This window comes from Puccinia triticina, chromosome 15A (genome assembly GCF_026914185.1).
Source record: "Puccinia triticina chromosome 15A, complete sequence".
In the NCBI taxonomy this organism is placed as follows: Eukaryota; Fungi; Basidiomycota; class Pucciniomycetes; order Pucciniales; family Pucciniaceae; genus Puccinia; species Puccinia triticina.
In genome coordinates this window covers 1,585,751-1,598,106 of record NC_070572.1, presented here as the reverse complement: position 1 = coordinate 1,598,106, position 12,356 = coordinate 1,585,751, and the positions used below count along the sequence as shown (strand labels likewise).

The following is a 12,356-nucleotide window of genomic DNA, read 5'->3' as shown; positions in this document are numbered from 1 at the left end:
GGTCATTGAGAGAGGTGTGTACATACCCCACTCAATCAGTCACCAGTGCGGTACCCGTCGGCGGGTGCCGTGTCCGGGTCCGGGTGTCCAAAATTGGAGAAATTCACAGCAAGTACCCGCACCCGTCGCGGGTACCCGGACCCGTTTGGCCATCTCTAGATAGGACTGTTCCCCACAAGATCAACAGCTGGATATCGGTATTTTTTGACACTAGTCAATCAATACAGCGGGTACAAATCAGTAAAATTTCTGAAGACCAAGGAAAAAGCTTTTGATTCTTTTGTTGCGTTCAAGATCCAGGCTGAAACTCAAACAGGTCAGAAACTGAAAGCTATCATCTCGGACGGAGGAGGCGAGTTTGTAAATGACAATTTTGGTAATCTGTGCAAGTCCAGCGGTATCATTCATCTAGTATTGCCGGCGTATACCCCTCAAAACAATGGGATGGCCGAGAGGACAAATCAGACAATCTTGGTCAAGGCAAGATGCCTACTGGTTCAATCAAGGCTACCGAAGAAATTCTGGGCTGAGGCAGTCAATACTGCAACTAAACTTGCCAACCTGATTCCCTCTGCAAATCGCAAGAACCTCATTCTGTACGAGACATGGATGGGTCAAGAGGCTAATCTTGAGGTTTTAAGACCCTTTGGGTGCTCTACAGACTTGCTCATACCAAAGGAACGATGGACATTTAAACTTCTCCATACAGGAGAAAGGGGTATTATGCTGGGATACAAGAATGACTACTTGTCATATTGGATCTATAAGCTGTTGTCAAGGAAATTTTTTAGCATACAGAATGTCAAGTTTGACGAGGGCACCTTTCCTGGAATACTTGGGCAACCTCTATTGAATTTTGACCAGTTTACTCAATCTTCACAACTATTCAATATCATATGCAAAAACAAAACACCACATCAGTGCCTCAATCAAAACTCGGATCAAGCCCGGTCCCAGTTTTCCTTTCTTTAGTCAATCAATCAAATAAACCAAAATAACTAAAGAAAGGAAAACTGGTAAGTCTCTCAATTCGATTCTTCTTGTGTTTGGCGAAGTAGGAGGAAGCTTATGGTTTCTTTATTCTCTGTTTCTTTATTTTTCATGTTGTTGTCTTTAGTTTCCGTTCTCGTTGACTCAAATTCGTTGTTGTGCCGTTTCTCACATCACTCCGACTACTACTGAATCCTATCAGGTACAAAATCATTCACATATTGACTTCTTATTATCGTGTTTTCTAACATCTTTTCATTTCATCAGATTCTTTTATTCTATCAATCTTCATCATCATCGGGCATACTTAACACCCGACAAATCATCAAATCTTCAGGTTAGAGTCAGTATATCTTTGTCATTTCATTTATTTCCTTTCTTTTCTTTAGTCAATCAATCAAATAAACCAAAATAACTAAAGAAAGGAAAACTGTTTCCGTTCTTGTTGACTCAAATTCGTCGTCGTGCCATTTCTCACATCACTCCGACTACTACTGAATCCTATCAGATTCTTTTATTCTATCAATCTTCATCATCATCGGGCATACTTAACACGCGACAAATCATCAAATCTTCAGGTTAGAATTCTTTTATTCTATCAATCTTCATCATCATCGGGCATACTTAACACCCGACAAATCATCAAATCTTCAGGTCCTTGTCAACAATCCCTCATCAATTTTATAACCTCTGCTCTCAGAGGAAGGCTTTGATGAAATGGAAGAGGGGTCTGATGATGTGTTGAAGTGTCAATCTAGCACTGCTTAACACATTGTTGCTTACACATCCAATCACCATTGGAGGCAAAACCACACATCATCATAAGCATACATCTACTGTATTCAACTGCTACATAGCAATGTGTACTTAGCTCAATGGTTAGAGCATCACTCATGAATGCTGAGTATGTGATTTTAACTCTCACAGTACACTAGGTTGTGGGTTCAACACCCACCTCACTTGGACCTTTCTTTTCACTTGTTCATTAGGTTATGAGCCCAGGTAGCCCTTGCTGCTTCAAAATTGAACTTGGAAAAATTGGTGCATTGTGTGCAACCCTGTATCAAGCATGGGGGAATGTTGAAGTGTCAATCTAGCACTGCTTAACAAATTGTTGCTTACACATCCAATCACCATTGGAGGCAACACCACACATCATCATAAGCATACTTGTACTGTATTCAACTGCTACATAGCAATGTGTACTTAACTCAATGGTTAGAGCATCACTCATGAATGCTGAGTATGTGAGTTTGACACTCACAGTACACAAGGTTGTGGGTTAAACACCCACTTCACTCGGACCTTTCTTTTCACTTGTTCATTATGATGTGATTGAAGCTGGTGTTGAGCAACAAGTAGCGGACACTCCCTCCCCAGCTCTGGCGGAAGAAGCAACACAGGCGCCTGTCATTCCCACTGACTCCCTAAATGACACGACCAAAACAAGGGTTGACTCCATTTGTGTAGCCCCAAAGAACATCAGTAGCAAGATATCAACTGACAACATCCTGTCAGTAGACCGCAGGGGAAACTGAATACTCATATATCTAACGGAAAATGAAAATTCCAACAACCCGCAGTTGTATATTCACGTCATTAATTCAGCCAACTCATCCTTCTGGAAGAAGGCCATTGACAAGGAAATCACAAACATGGACAATCATGATGTGTGGATCATTGTGCGGAAGAAAAAGGGTATGAAGTGCATCAATTGAAAGTGGGTTTTCAAGATAAAAAAAAAACAGTTCAACATCCCCATTGAGTACAAGGCCCAACTCTGTGTGCAAGGCTTCCAGCAGGTCAAAGGCAAAGACTATTTTGTCACCTATGCTCCAATGGGTAAAATGGTGTTGCTGTGGATGCTGATCATCCACGCACTTCAGAACAACCTATTATTCCATCAGATAGACATCAAGAGCACTTTCTTAAACACCACTCTTGATGAGGATATCTACATCAATCCACCGCCAGGAGTCAAGGTGCCATCAGGCCACGTCCTCAAGCTCAAAAATGCAATGTATGGACTGAACAAGGCACACAATGCATGGCACCGGACACTAACAGAGTGGCTTTTTAAAATTGGGTTTTGTCAATGTGACGCGGAACCCTGCGTCTTCTGGAGGAAGGGTACATTCCTGTATCTGCATGTTGACGACCTTGCAATTTTGAGCAAGGACCCCGAGTTATTCAAAGTCAGAAGTTGGTTCCAGATCAAAGACCTTGGAGAGTCAAGCCTCTTGCTCAGAATGAATGTAACTCAGGAGGCTGGGTTGGTCACCTTGTCACAAGGCCATTACATAGACACTCAACTCGAGCGTTTTGGAATCCAGCATCTATACCCAGCTTCAACTCCAATGAAACCAGTCCACCATCTTGTCAAAGAATTGAAGGCAGAGAGGGTAGCCTTCCTGGAGTCCGGGAAGAATTACAGGTTGCTTGTTGGGGCTCTCAATTACCTCAGTGTAACAAAACAACCAGACATAACATTTGCTGTGAGCTTGTTATCTCAATATTAATTGAATCAAACAGGGATGCTCCACTGGGAGGCTGGCATACAAGTATTCCGGTATCTGAAAGGTACCAGAGACATTGGTCTTTGATTTAACTGGAAACCTCTGGGAAGCAAATTTTTAATTGGACATGCGGACGTCAATTGGGCATCATGTCCGGAATCCCAACAATCTGTGTCAGGAAACCTGGTGCTGCTGAACAGTAATGTGATCTCCTGGATGTCAAAGAAACAGCCGACACTATCACTCTCATCAACAGAGGCAGAATACAATTCTCTGGGCAATATAACCAAGGAAGTCATGTGGATCAAGACTCTCCTAAAGAAAGTCTTCAACATCAAGATTCAGGGGCAAACAAAAATCTTTGATGACAATCAGGGAGCCATTGCACTAGCCAACAATGCGTCCAACCACTCGAACTACAAAGCCAAGCACATGTCCCTCTGACACCACTTCATACAACGGCAGATCAAGATCAAGTCCATCACACTCAAATATATCCCTTCCAACAGGATGCTAGCCGACTTTCTCACCAAAGCGGTTGGCAAGGTGTCCATCAAAAGGGCGCTAAAGGGTCTTCACCTTCTGTGCTCATAGCCTAGTCGGCAATGAGCATGTGGGAGTGGCAGATTTCAGGTTTGAGGTCGCGCGCGCTGCGCGCAGTCTGTGCTCCCAACTGTCTTAAACTGAGCTTGAGCTTGCCCGCTCCCTCTGTTTTTTTCTCATCCCGTCTGGAATCAACCAAATCCAACACACTAGCAAACAAATAAACAATCACATCACTCATCATCATTGTTGCTGTCACGGGATCACGGCTGTTAGAGTTAGAGTAGTGGTACTTGTCTCTCCCTCTATCTCTTGTGTTTTCCCATAGCTCATTGTTCCTGTGCTGATTAATCTTCTCTCAGTCTCCCCCCTTCTTTGTTTGTTTGTTTTTCTTCTTGTATTCGCTTTTCCATCCTGGTCCTCTGGGTATATTCATGTCTTTCTGTCTTTCTTTCATTATTTATTTTCTCTGTTTGTTCTCTTGTCCGACAGAAATCCATCTATAGTTTTGCCTCATACTCTCTTAAACCCTCCCACCTCCCGTGTTGTACACCAACTCCACAAGGGTCAATGCTTACAAGGTCAACCAATTGCAGCTCAAAAAAATAGTCGTGAGCCGTGCCTCCCGCGTACTCACAGGAACAATCACTAGACTGTCACAGGCACCGGTCCGGGCGCCCTCTTAGTCCCAGCTCCCCCGCCCCCTCCTAACTAAGTAGGGGAGTACTAAGACTTCCCCTGAGTTAGGTGAGTGATATCCCCTTTCCATTATTTTCAGCCTTAGAGTCATCACAGCTGACCTAAAAGCTGCCTGCTCTACCTTTGTTAAACATGAATTACTTTATATCTTTTTCATCTTAAGAGATAACCTTGTTTTGACTTCATATTCTGTTTCCTCATGCAATTTTAACCCTAGTTACAACTTATCAATTCCTTGTAACTATACTCCTTCCCTGAGTTACTGAGTTGTGGCGCGCATGCGCAGTTGTGATGTGTCAGCGCTACCAGGCGCGCCAAACCACATGTACATATGTAAATTACATAAGCAAACTGTGAAAATTTTTGTAGTCAGGATCCCCCTTGCCTGAGGCGGATCTACAGACTTCAGCACACCAGAACCACACCCCAGATAACCCCAGGATCACCACCAAAGAGTTTACAACACTCCCAGTATACCTACCATCACAGGCGCCTAGGATATTGACAGTAAGTAAACTCTTTCACTGAACCTTGTTTATCTCAGAGGTACAACTCTGTGTCTTGCTTGGTCTGTTCTTTTCTGCTGGCCTTTGCCATTTCTTGATCACAGGGCTGTCCCTTCATATCTGCTGGCCTTTGCCTTATCTTGATCACAGGGCTGTCCCTTCATATCTGCTGGCCTTTGACTCTTCTTGGTTACAGGGCTGTCCCTCAGGTTTCCCTTTAAGAACCTTGACTATCCAGAAGGAAGCTAAAAAATTGTGGCTGGATCAAACTTATCTCATCCAGAGACCCTCCACGTTTCTTTAGTGAGAGGAGGCTGTAGCACTCTCTAGCACAGCTTGGCAGCACTCTTCTGAAGAGTTAGCATTGCCAGTGGACGTGCATTCCCACCAGAATAACCTTGAATATCTCCTTATCCTGATCCTGCTCTGTTTCTGTTTCTCTTTCTCTCTCTATCTCATAATTGTATTTTCTTTATCCAAAGAAATCCAATTACTTCCCCCTTCTTTCTTGTGTCCTGTTGTCACTATAGAGACTCAGGCTCACAATTCTTCCCTGCCCTTTTCTCTTCTTTCTCTCTCTCCTCCTTTGTAGTTAGAGGGAAGTACTAAGACTTCCCCTGAGTTAGTTCCTTTGCAAAGCAGACACAGAGGTTCTAGAACTCCCTCGTGCCCCTTGCCCCTTCCTCGCATTGTTAGTGCAGCGCTCCTCTTTGAGCGCTTACAATTTTTGTTTTCTAGACGCTCTTGCCTTGCACTTCCCTTTCAACAATCAACGGTCCCCCTCGCCTTGAATTCCGCCCTCAATCACTCGCACCTCCCCCTACCTCATGTCCACCAGGAGGACCACTTCGTCCAATAGTACCCTCCCCATCACCAACACTGAAGCCTTGCTACGAGCAGCCAACAGAGCAAAGTGAGCCGCTACCAAAGTAGAGAAGCAGAAAAAGGACACCCTCCACTCTAGCGGAAGCTCCCCAACTGCAGCAACCTCTCAACCCTCAGTATCAGCAAAACCTATCCCCATCACCGCCCCGCTCAAGGTACAATTGTGCCCCCCTTTGCTGTCAGCATCTCTAACCCTCCCGCAAGCAGTAGGATTCCCTAGTAGCCCTGCGACCTCCCTCTTCTTGATCAACAACAACATACCACCTGTTGTCACAGAGTGGTCCCCCGTCAATCCTGGAACCCTCAGAGCTCCCCCCCCCCCCCCCCCCCCCCCCCCCCCCCCCGCCGCCTGGCCCCCTCAATCCCTCCCTATCCACACTTCCAGCACTGCCGGCACCCGCCAAGCTCCCCCAACAGCTGTTCCAATACAATCCACAATTAACCTCTCCCTGCCCGCGCCAATGAGCAACCAACCAAGCAAGGGCATGGCATCCAACGGAGATCCAAAAAATGCAACCCCAATCACCGCCCCAATAATGGAGGCAATGTGTGCACATTGCCATGATCTAACACTCTATTAAAACAAGTTTTATGCACCACAAATTTCAATCAAACATTCATTGTATACATTGGTAACTTCTGCTTTCTAAACCTCCAACAAGCTCCCCACTGTGGTGAATGTATTTTTAATTTTAATTTTCTTAGCTGAAAAAATAGTTGCAGCTCAAGTGGCACATGGTTGATGTTTTGCTGGCATGACCTCAACTCTGCAATGGTGTTCTGTTTTGTAAAAATTATATACACAATACACCATAGTTGTAAATAGAATAAGCTAGGCATAGCCACTTGGGAGCCTTCTTGTTACCATTTTTTTTCTCACTGCATTTAGCAAGTTTGTTTTTTTCCTGACTCCAATGTCTTACCTTTTTTAATGAATGTCATAATTCCTCTTTCAAAACTGCAAAACTGGAATCAAAGACAGCTCAAAGTGGCAGCAAACATGTATTCATTGAAATTCTGGAGGGGGATTTTTTTTGGTAACAGTAGACAGACACAGGCTCTTCAACAGGAGAAGGTGGTTATCAAGTAATTGAGACTCAAATTCACAGAGAAACATCAAACAAAAATCAATCAAACAACCAAAAATGGGTTAAATTATACAACCCAAGTATAAGACTGGGTGGGGATAGAATTAAGAAGCCAACAGAAAGATTAGTACTCATTTGGCAGATAGTGCACGGGGGAGTTCAAATTTTTTTGCTCGGTGTTGTGTTTTGAGGTATACAAGGAAGTTGGAAGTGATTGCTTGGGCCAATTCAATGATTTCTGGTCAACGGAAGTTGAACAGACAGTTTGGTGTGAGGAACAAGGCGATGAAAAGACTATCAATATACGCGCCAAGTCTTTTCCAAACAGACTCCAAAGCCTCCCGTTGAGGCAGGGTTTTCTTGAAGATATGTTCAACAATGGTTAAGAAGTCCAAGGCGGATGCGCCTGAGACAAACTGACGGTTGTTTGGTGCCAAAATGAGTCCGCGAACTCCGGCCGCAAGGTAAAGGCAAAACGGCGTGTAGTTGTGATGTGAGCAATATTGATCTAACTCCTTCTTTTGCACGACCAGTGCTTGACTCTGGTTCAACATTGGCAGCCGCAGACCCGCGTATGATTGAATAAGTAATGAAGATGTCGATGATTGTGTCCTGTAGTTGATAGAGGGGTTTAAGAGTCATGTTGTTACAAATTTTTCCATCTTCTTTGTTAGAACCGGAACTAGTAGTCTTGCAGTTGCTGAGATAATCAATAATGAGCAAATGGGAGCCCAGGTTGTCTTTGGTCAGGTTGCCTAATGAAGGGGGCTTGAAAGAAAACTCTTGCGCCGTCAACAGAATCAATGTGGCAATGCAGTTTGCCCATCTTGACAACTGAAGTTTCCCGGGTTTTTGGAGTTTGAGAAGCAACAAGGCAAGCGGATATTTGATATGACCGCTCAACTTCATCACGGATAAATTTGCTGACTGGAGCAGCAGTATATTGATCAGACTGGGGGCATTCCATGGCTCGTCAGCAGATGGTAATAAAATTTCCACCACTGGATTTGAAAAAAGAAAATGTTAGCTCTTTGAGCTTGGAACAGCGGAGTATATTGATTGAGACTCACAATATTTTTGAATTCCCTTTAGCCATACGTTGTGTGTAGATTCCGACTGAACCAATGCGAATTGAGGTAATGCGGCCGGTGGCGTCCTTTTGTGCATGGACTTGGCTCAAAATTCAATAAAAGCATGGACCAAAACGTGGGCTTGCTGGAATTTTTGCCGGTTGAGATTTCCCTGAAAGGTCTTCAAAATCGTATGAATTTCAGCTCGCATGGATTTATCCTTGATGAGACTAAGTTCAACGGGATTGGGTGGTGCCGGAGTTGATTGTGCCGGATTGGTTGGTGCAGGAGTCAAGCTTGGGGTTGTGGAGGGAGAGAGCAGAGTGATCATAGGGTTAGATGGCTTTGGAGCAGTGGAATTATTGCCAGGAAGTTGGGTACCAGCCGGATTTGAGTTGCTTGCGGAATGATAAAAGCCATCCTGTGTACCAGCCAATTGTTGTGTGCGCTTGTTGGGGTTAACTGCAACACCACTCGAGTTTGGTGGGGAAGTGTTGGCGACGCCCTCCTTGCCCGTTGGGTTGGGTTTGTCAGATGACGAGCTGCCAAGTTCTTGATTGACTCGGAATTCGGCAGCTGGAGTGGCAGAAGCAGAGGGTATGGCGGCTAGACTTTCATTGGCATCTTGAGTAGTTCGAGAGCCAGCTGTAGTTGCTTAAGAAAGCATAAATTTAATACAATTTCATGACGGAGAGTGGGGTGTTTTACTTACAAAGCAATCCTGTAGCTGGCAACTGGTCATCAGTGTCACCTTTATTAACAATATTGATCAGATTTGATTTGGGTGGGCTGGATGAGGGGGTGGCGGCACCCGCTGCTTCAGAAGAAAGTGACCCAGGCTGGCCATCCAGAAGTGGTTCAATGTCGGTGCGGGGACGTTTGGCGGCTGGTTTTGGAGTAGTTGAAGTGTTGTGTGGCTCGTTGTCCTCATCATTGGACTCGTTGGTCAAATCAATTAAATCTTTGGGAGGGATCGGTTTCCCGTCACTCACGTCTGCTCACGTCCGGAACAGATCAGCTAGTCAGTATAACTGAAAAGATAAGGCCTCCCAATGGATATTAAGTCACCTCGCTTTCTCTTCCGACAAGCCTCTTGCATCTCCCTGAGTGCGGAAATGATGGTGGCTGGGGGGACAGGGATTGAATCGGAAAGTCCCAAGGCATGCTCCAATATTTCCTCAAGCTGTGAGCAACCCATTGAATGCTGCTTTTTGCCTGCTTGTCTTCTTTCACTGCGTAGGACTGTGGGCGGCAAAATCCAAGTATATTAAAGTCTCAGATTTGTAGAAAAAAAATTCAAGGGTTTCCCCTACAATAAGCTAAAATACAAAAAAAAAAAAATCAGAGGTTTTCCCTCATACAAAAAAGCCTGACAAAAGGCCAAGGTTTTGCACCAAACCAGACAACAGAGTCTGCACAACAAAACCCAAAAGCGCCCGCACCCAGCCACCTAGCGCAGCAAGCTGACGCACCGTGGCCCAACGCCCATCCCTGTCTAGCAGGGTTAAAAAGCGTTGGGAGGAAGACCCCCAGCCCTAAAGCACAAGGGGGGCCCACAAATATCCCCCGCCGGACTGTGCAAATGCAACAGCGGACGGGGGTGAGGCAAACCCCGAGCTGGAATTACAGCTTGTGGGTCGCCTGAGGAAAATCACACCAAGCCCACCTCTCCTTTTATAATCCCTCCTCCTTGCCCGTTACTCCCAAAACATCCACCCAACAACAATGCAGACCTCAAGCCACGACCATACACTACTAAAACTCTTGCCACGGGCGTCCTCCGAAGAACGTCGCCCAACCAACCAACAACAATCCACATCTCGTCACCACGGCTCCGACCACTCAAACACACCCTCCCCATTGACATACGTGCAACCCAATCAATACCGTCTAACCCTTTGCTCATTTCCCCCGAGCCGGCCAGACCCTTCCAGCCTCACCTCGGCCCTTGCAGCAAGCCCTTAAGACCACCTATGATCCTCCACATCCGCTCCAAATATACCGCCGTCGGCCAGAAGGAAATTGTCCACTTCTTCTACTTCTATGCCTTCGTCACCCTCTCCTCCTTCCTCGACAGTGGACTCATTCCCTCTAGCTCTAAAATCTACCCCGTTTGTCTCCTCCCCCCGCTTTCACCCGAACCCGTGGCAAAAAAATAACTGACCTTGTTTTCCCCCAGTATTTTGCCGCATTCAAAACCGGCATGCTCTTGGCTCCCTTCTGGTGTCTGCCAGTCAACAGTTTCGTTGGCTTCCAATTTGCCGAAGACGTCACACTCCTAAGCTTATGAGTCAGTGGTCTCCCAATAGAGAGAGACCAGCCAAAGCACAAGACTGACAGTTTGACCTTGAATCTGTGAATGGATGAGACAGTCGCTACAAGGGAGCTGTTTGGCGGTGTTCAGTCTGAAGTTTTTCGTCGAAATAGCGACATTCAACTCGCTGGCCTCCTTCTCTTCCTCCCAGCCAACGGCGCTCTGGATCATCATGTACATCTTCAACAGGGCCTGCGTAGCCATCTACGTGATCCTCCAGCTCTTGCTCGTCGTCCGCACCCTTGATGACCGCTGGCCAATCGGCGACATCCTCTTCGGCCTCGGCTTCTTTGTTGTTGGCCTTGTGCTCATCTACGGCTTCAGTCTCACCATCTGCTTGGCCATCACCCACTACGTCGACGGCCTGTTCTTCTCCCAGCTCTGCTTCCTCCTCGCCGTCATGATGGTCTACAAAAAGTCCGTCCTCCCTCTTCCCCCGTTCCCCCCGTCCCAACCACTGACTAGCCCTTTTTTTCGCCGAATGGCCGATTTGTGACGGTATGTGGAGATGGCGAGTATATCATCTATACAGCTCTAGCGAGGCAAAACAAGTCATTTGGCACCGGTATCAGCTTCGCTTGGGCAGCAGATTCAAATACGTATGACGTCAGAGAAACTGCCCTGAAGTTGAAGGTTTTCCACAACTTACAATATTGATCTTATCACAAAGGGCTATCCCATGGAAGGTCTGTTTGGGGGAGCGCTGTTGTGTTTCAAAGGTAGTGGAATCGTGTGCTTTCACGATGGGGAACGGGATCACTGGGTTCAAAGGATTGAAGTCAAAGCTCGAGATGTTTTTTGTTCAGCATTGGGAGAACATGTGGCGATTGCCGGCGAAGAATTGCTTGGCATTCTAAGGTTTAATCAACAAGCATACTCGGAATTTCTGGCCGAAGGCGGTGAACTAGGAGACAACGGGGTGGAGGCAGCAATTGACCTTTTGCACGAACTGCCTGAAGTTGTCCAGACCCGAAAATGGGTTGGAGATTGTTTGATATTCCAGCTGGGTGTCCCAGAAGAGTGTGTAGATACTCTCCTATCAACTGAACGCTTACCAGAAGCCTTAGTGCACTTTTTTGCTGACTGATTTTGATGGTGGTTGTTTCCTTGCTTTCTCAATAGATTCGCTGATGGTTTGCTCCTTACAAGTCACTCATCTTTGGTGACTTAACCAATCATCAATCATTGCACGCTCAAGCAGATAATATGTATTCAAATACCGAACTCATGCTAGCTTAACTAATTAGCCTCTTGAACAGAGGGTCTCATAGGGACCCCTTGTCCCCGCAGGACGCTCTCCAGACTACGGTGGCTTCTCAAACAATATGGATAACCTCATCCTCAGAGAAATCCACGCCCTCAGCGAACAGGAATGGGTTATCTAATGGGATTACTGTCCGTCGCCGCAACACCATGTGCCGGGTCAACCAGGCCCGCCGCGCCGCCAAGCCCCACGCACTTGTCTCCAATAAGATACTCTCAGGCTGTACGGTTTTATAAAACTTACTAATTTACAAGTGATGAAGATACTTCAATTTGGTCTCTGACATTTTGTGTTGATCTGTCTCTGAAGTTTTGTGTGGATTTCTGTAATCCAAAGAATGAAATTGAATTCAATTGAGATGAGAAGTGTGGTTTAAATTATCTTACAAGGATCATATTGTGCAATTAATCAAAGTTCAGGAATCCAGTATTGCTGACTGAGGCAAAATTCTTGACATAAAAATGGAAAGTGAGATTTTGGA

At 45.7% G+C, this 12,356-nt stretch overlaps 1 protein-coding gene across 1 annotated transcript; it reads left to right on the top strand.

Moving 5' to 3' along the window:
* Window positions 1–10,270: 10,270 nt before the first annotated feature.
* PtA15_15A162 (uncharacterized protein) lies at window positions 10,271–11,107 on the top strand (the record flags this gene model as incomplete). Its single annotated transcript, XM_053163340.1, has 3 exons — window positions 10,271–10,408; window positions 10,477–10,566; window positions 10,670–11,107. 3 exons carry the CDS (start codon window positions 10,271–10,273, stop codon window positions 11,105–11,107), a joined length of 666 nt encoding a protein of 221 aa, XP_053027325.1.
* Between the last annotated feature and the right edge of the window lie 1,249 nt (window positions 11,108–12,356).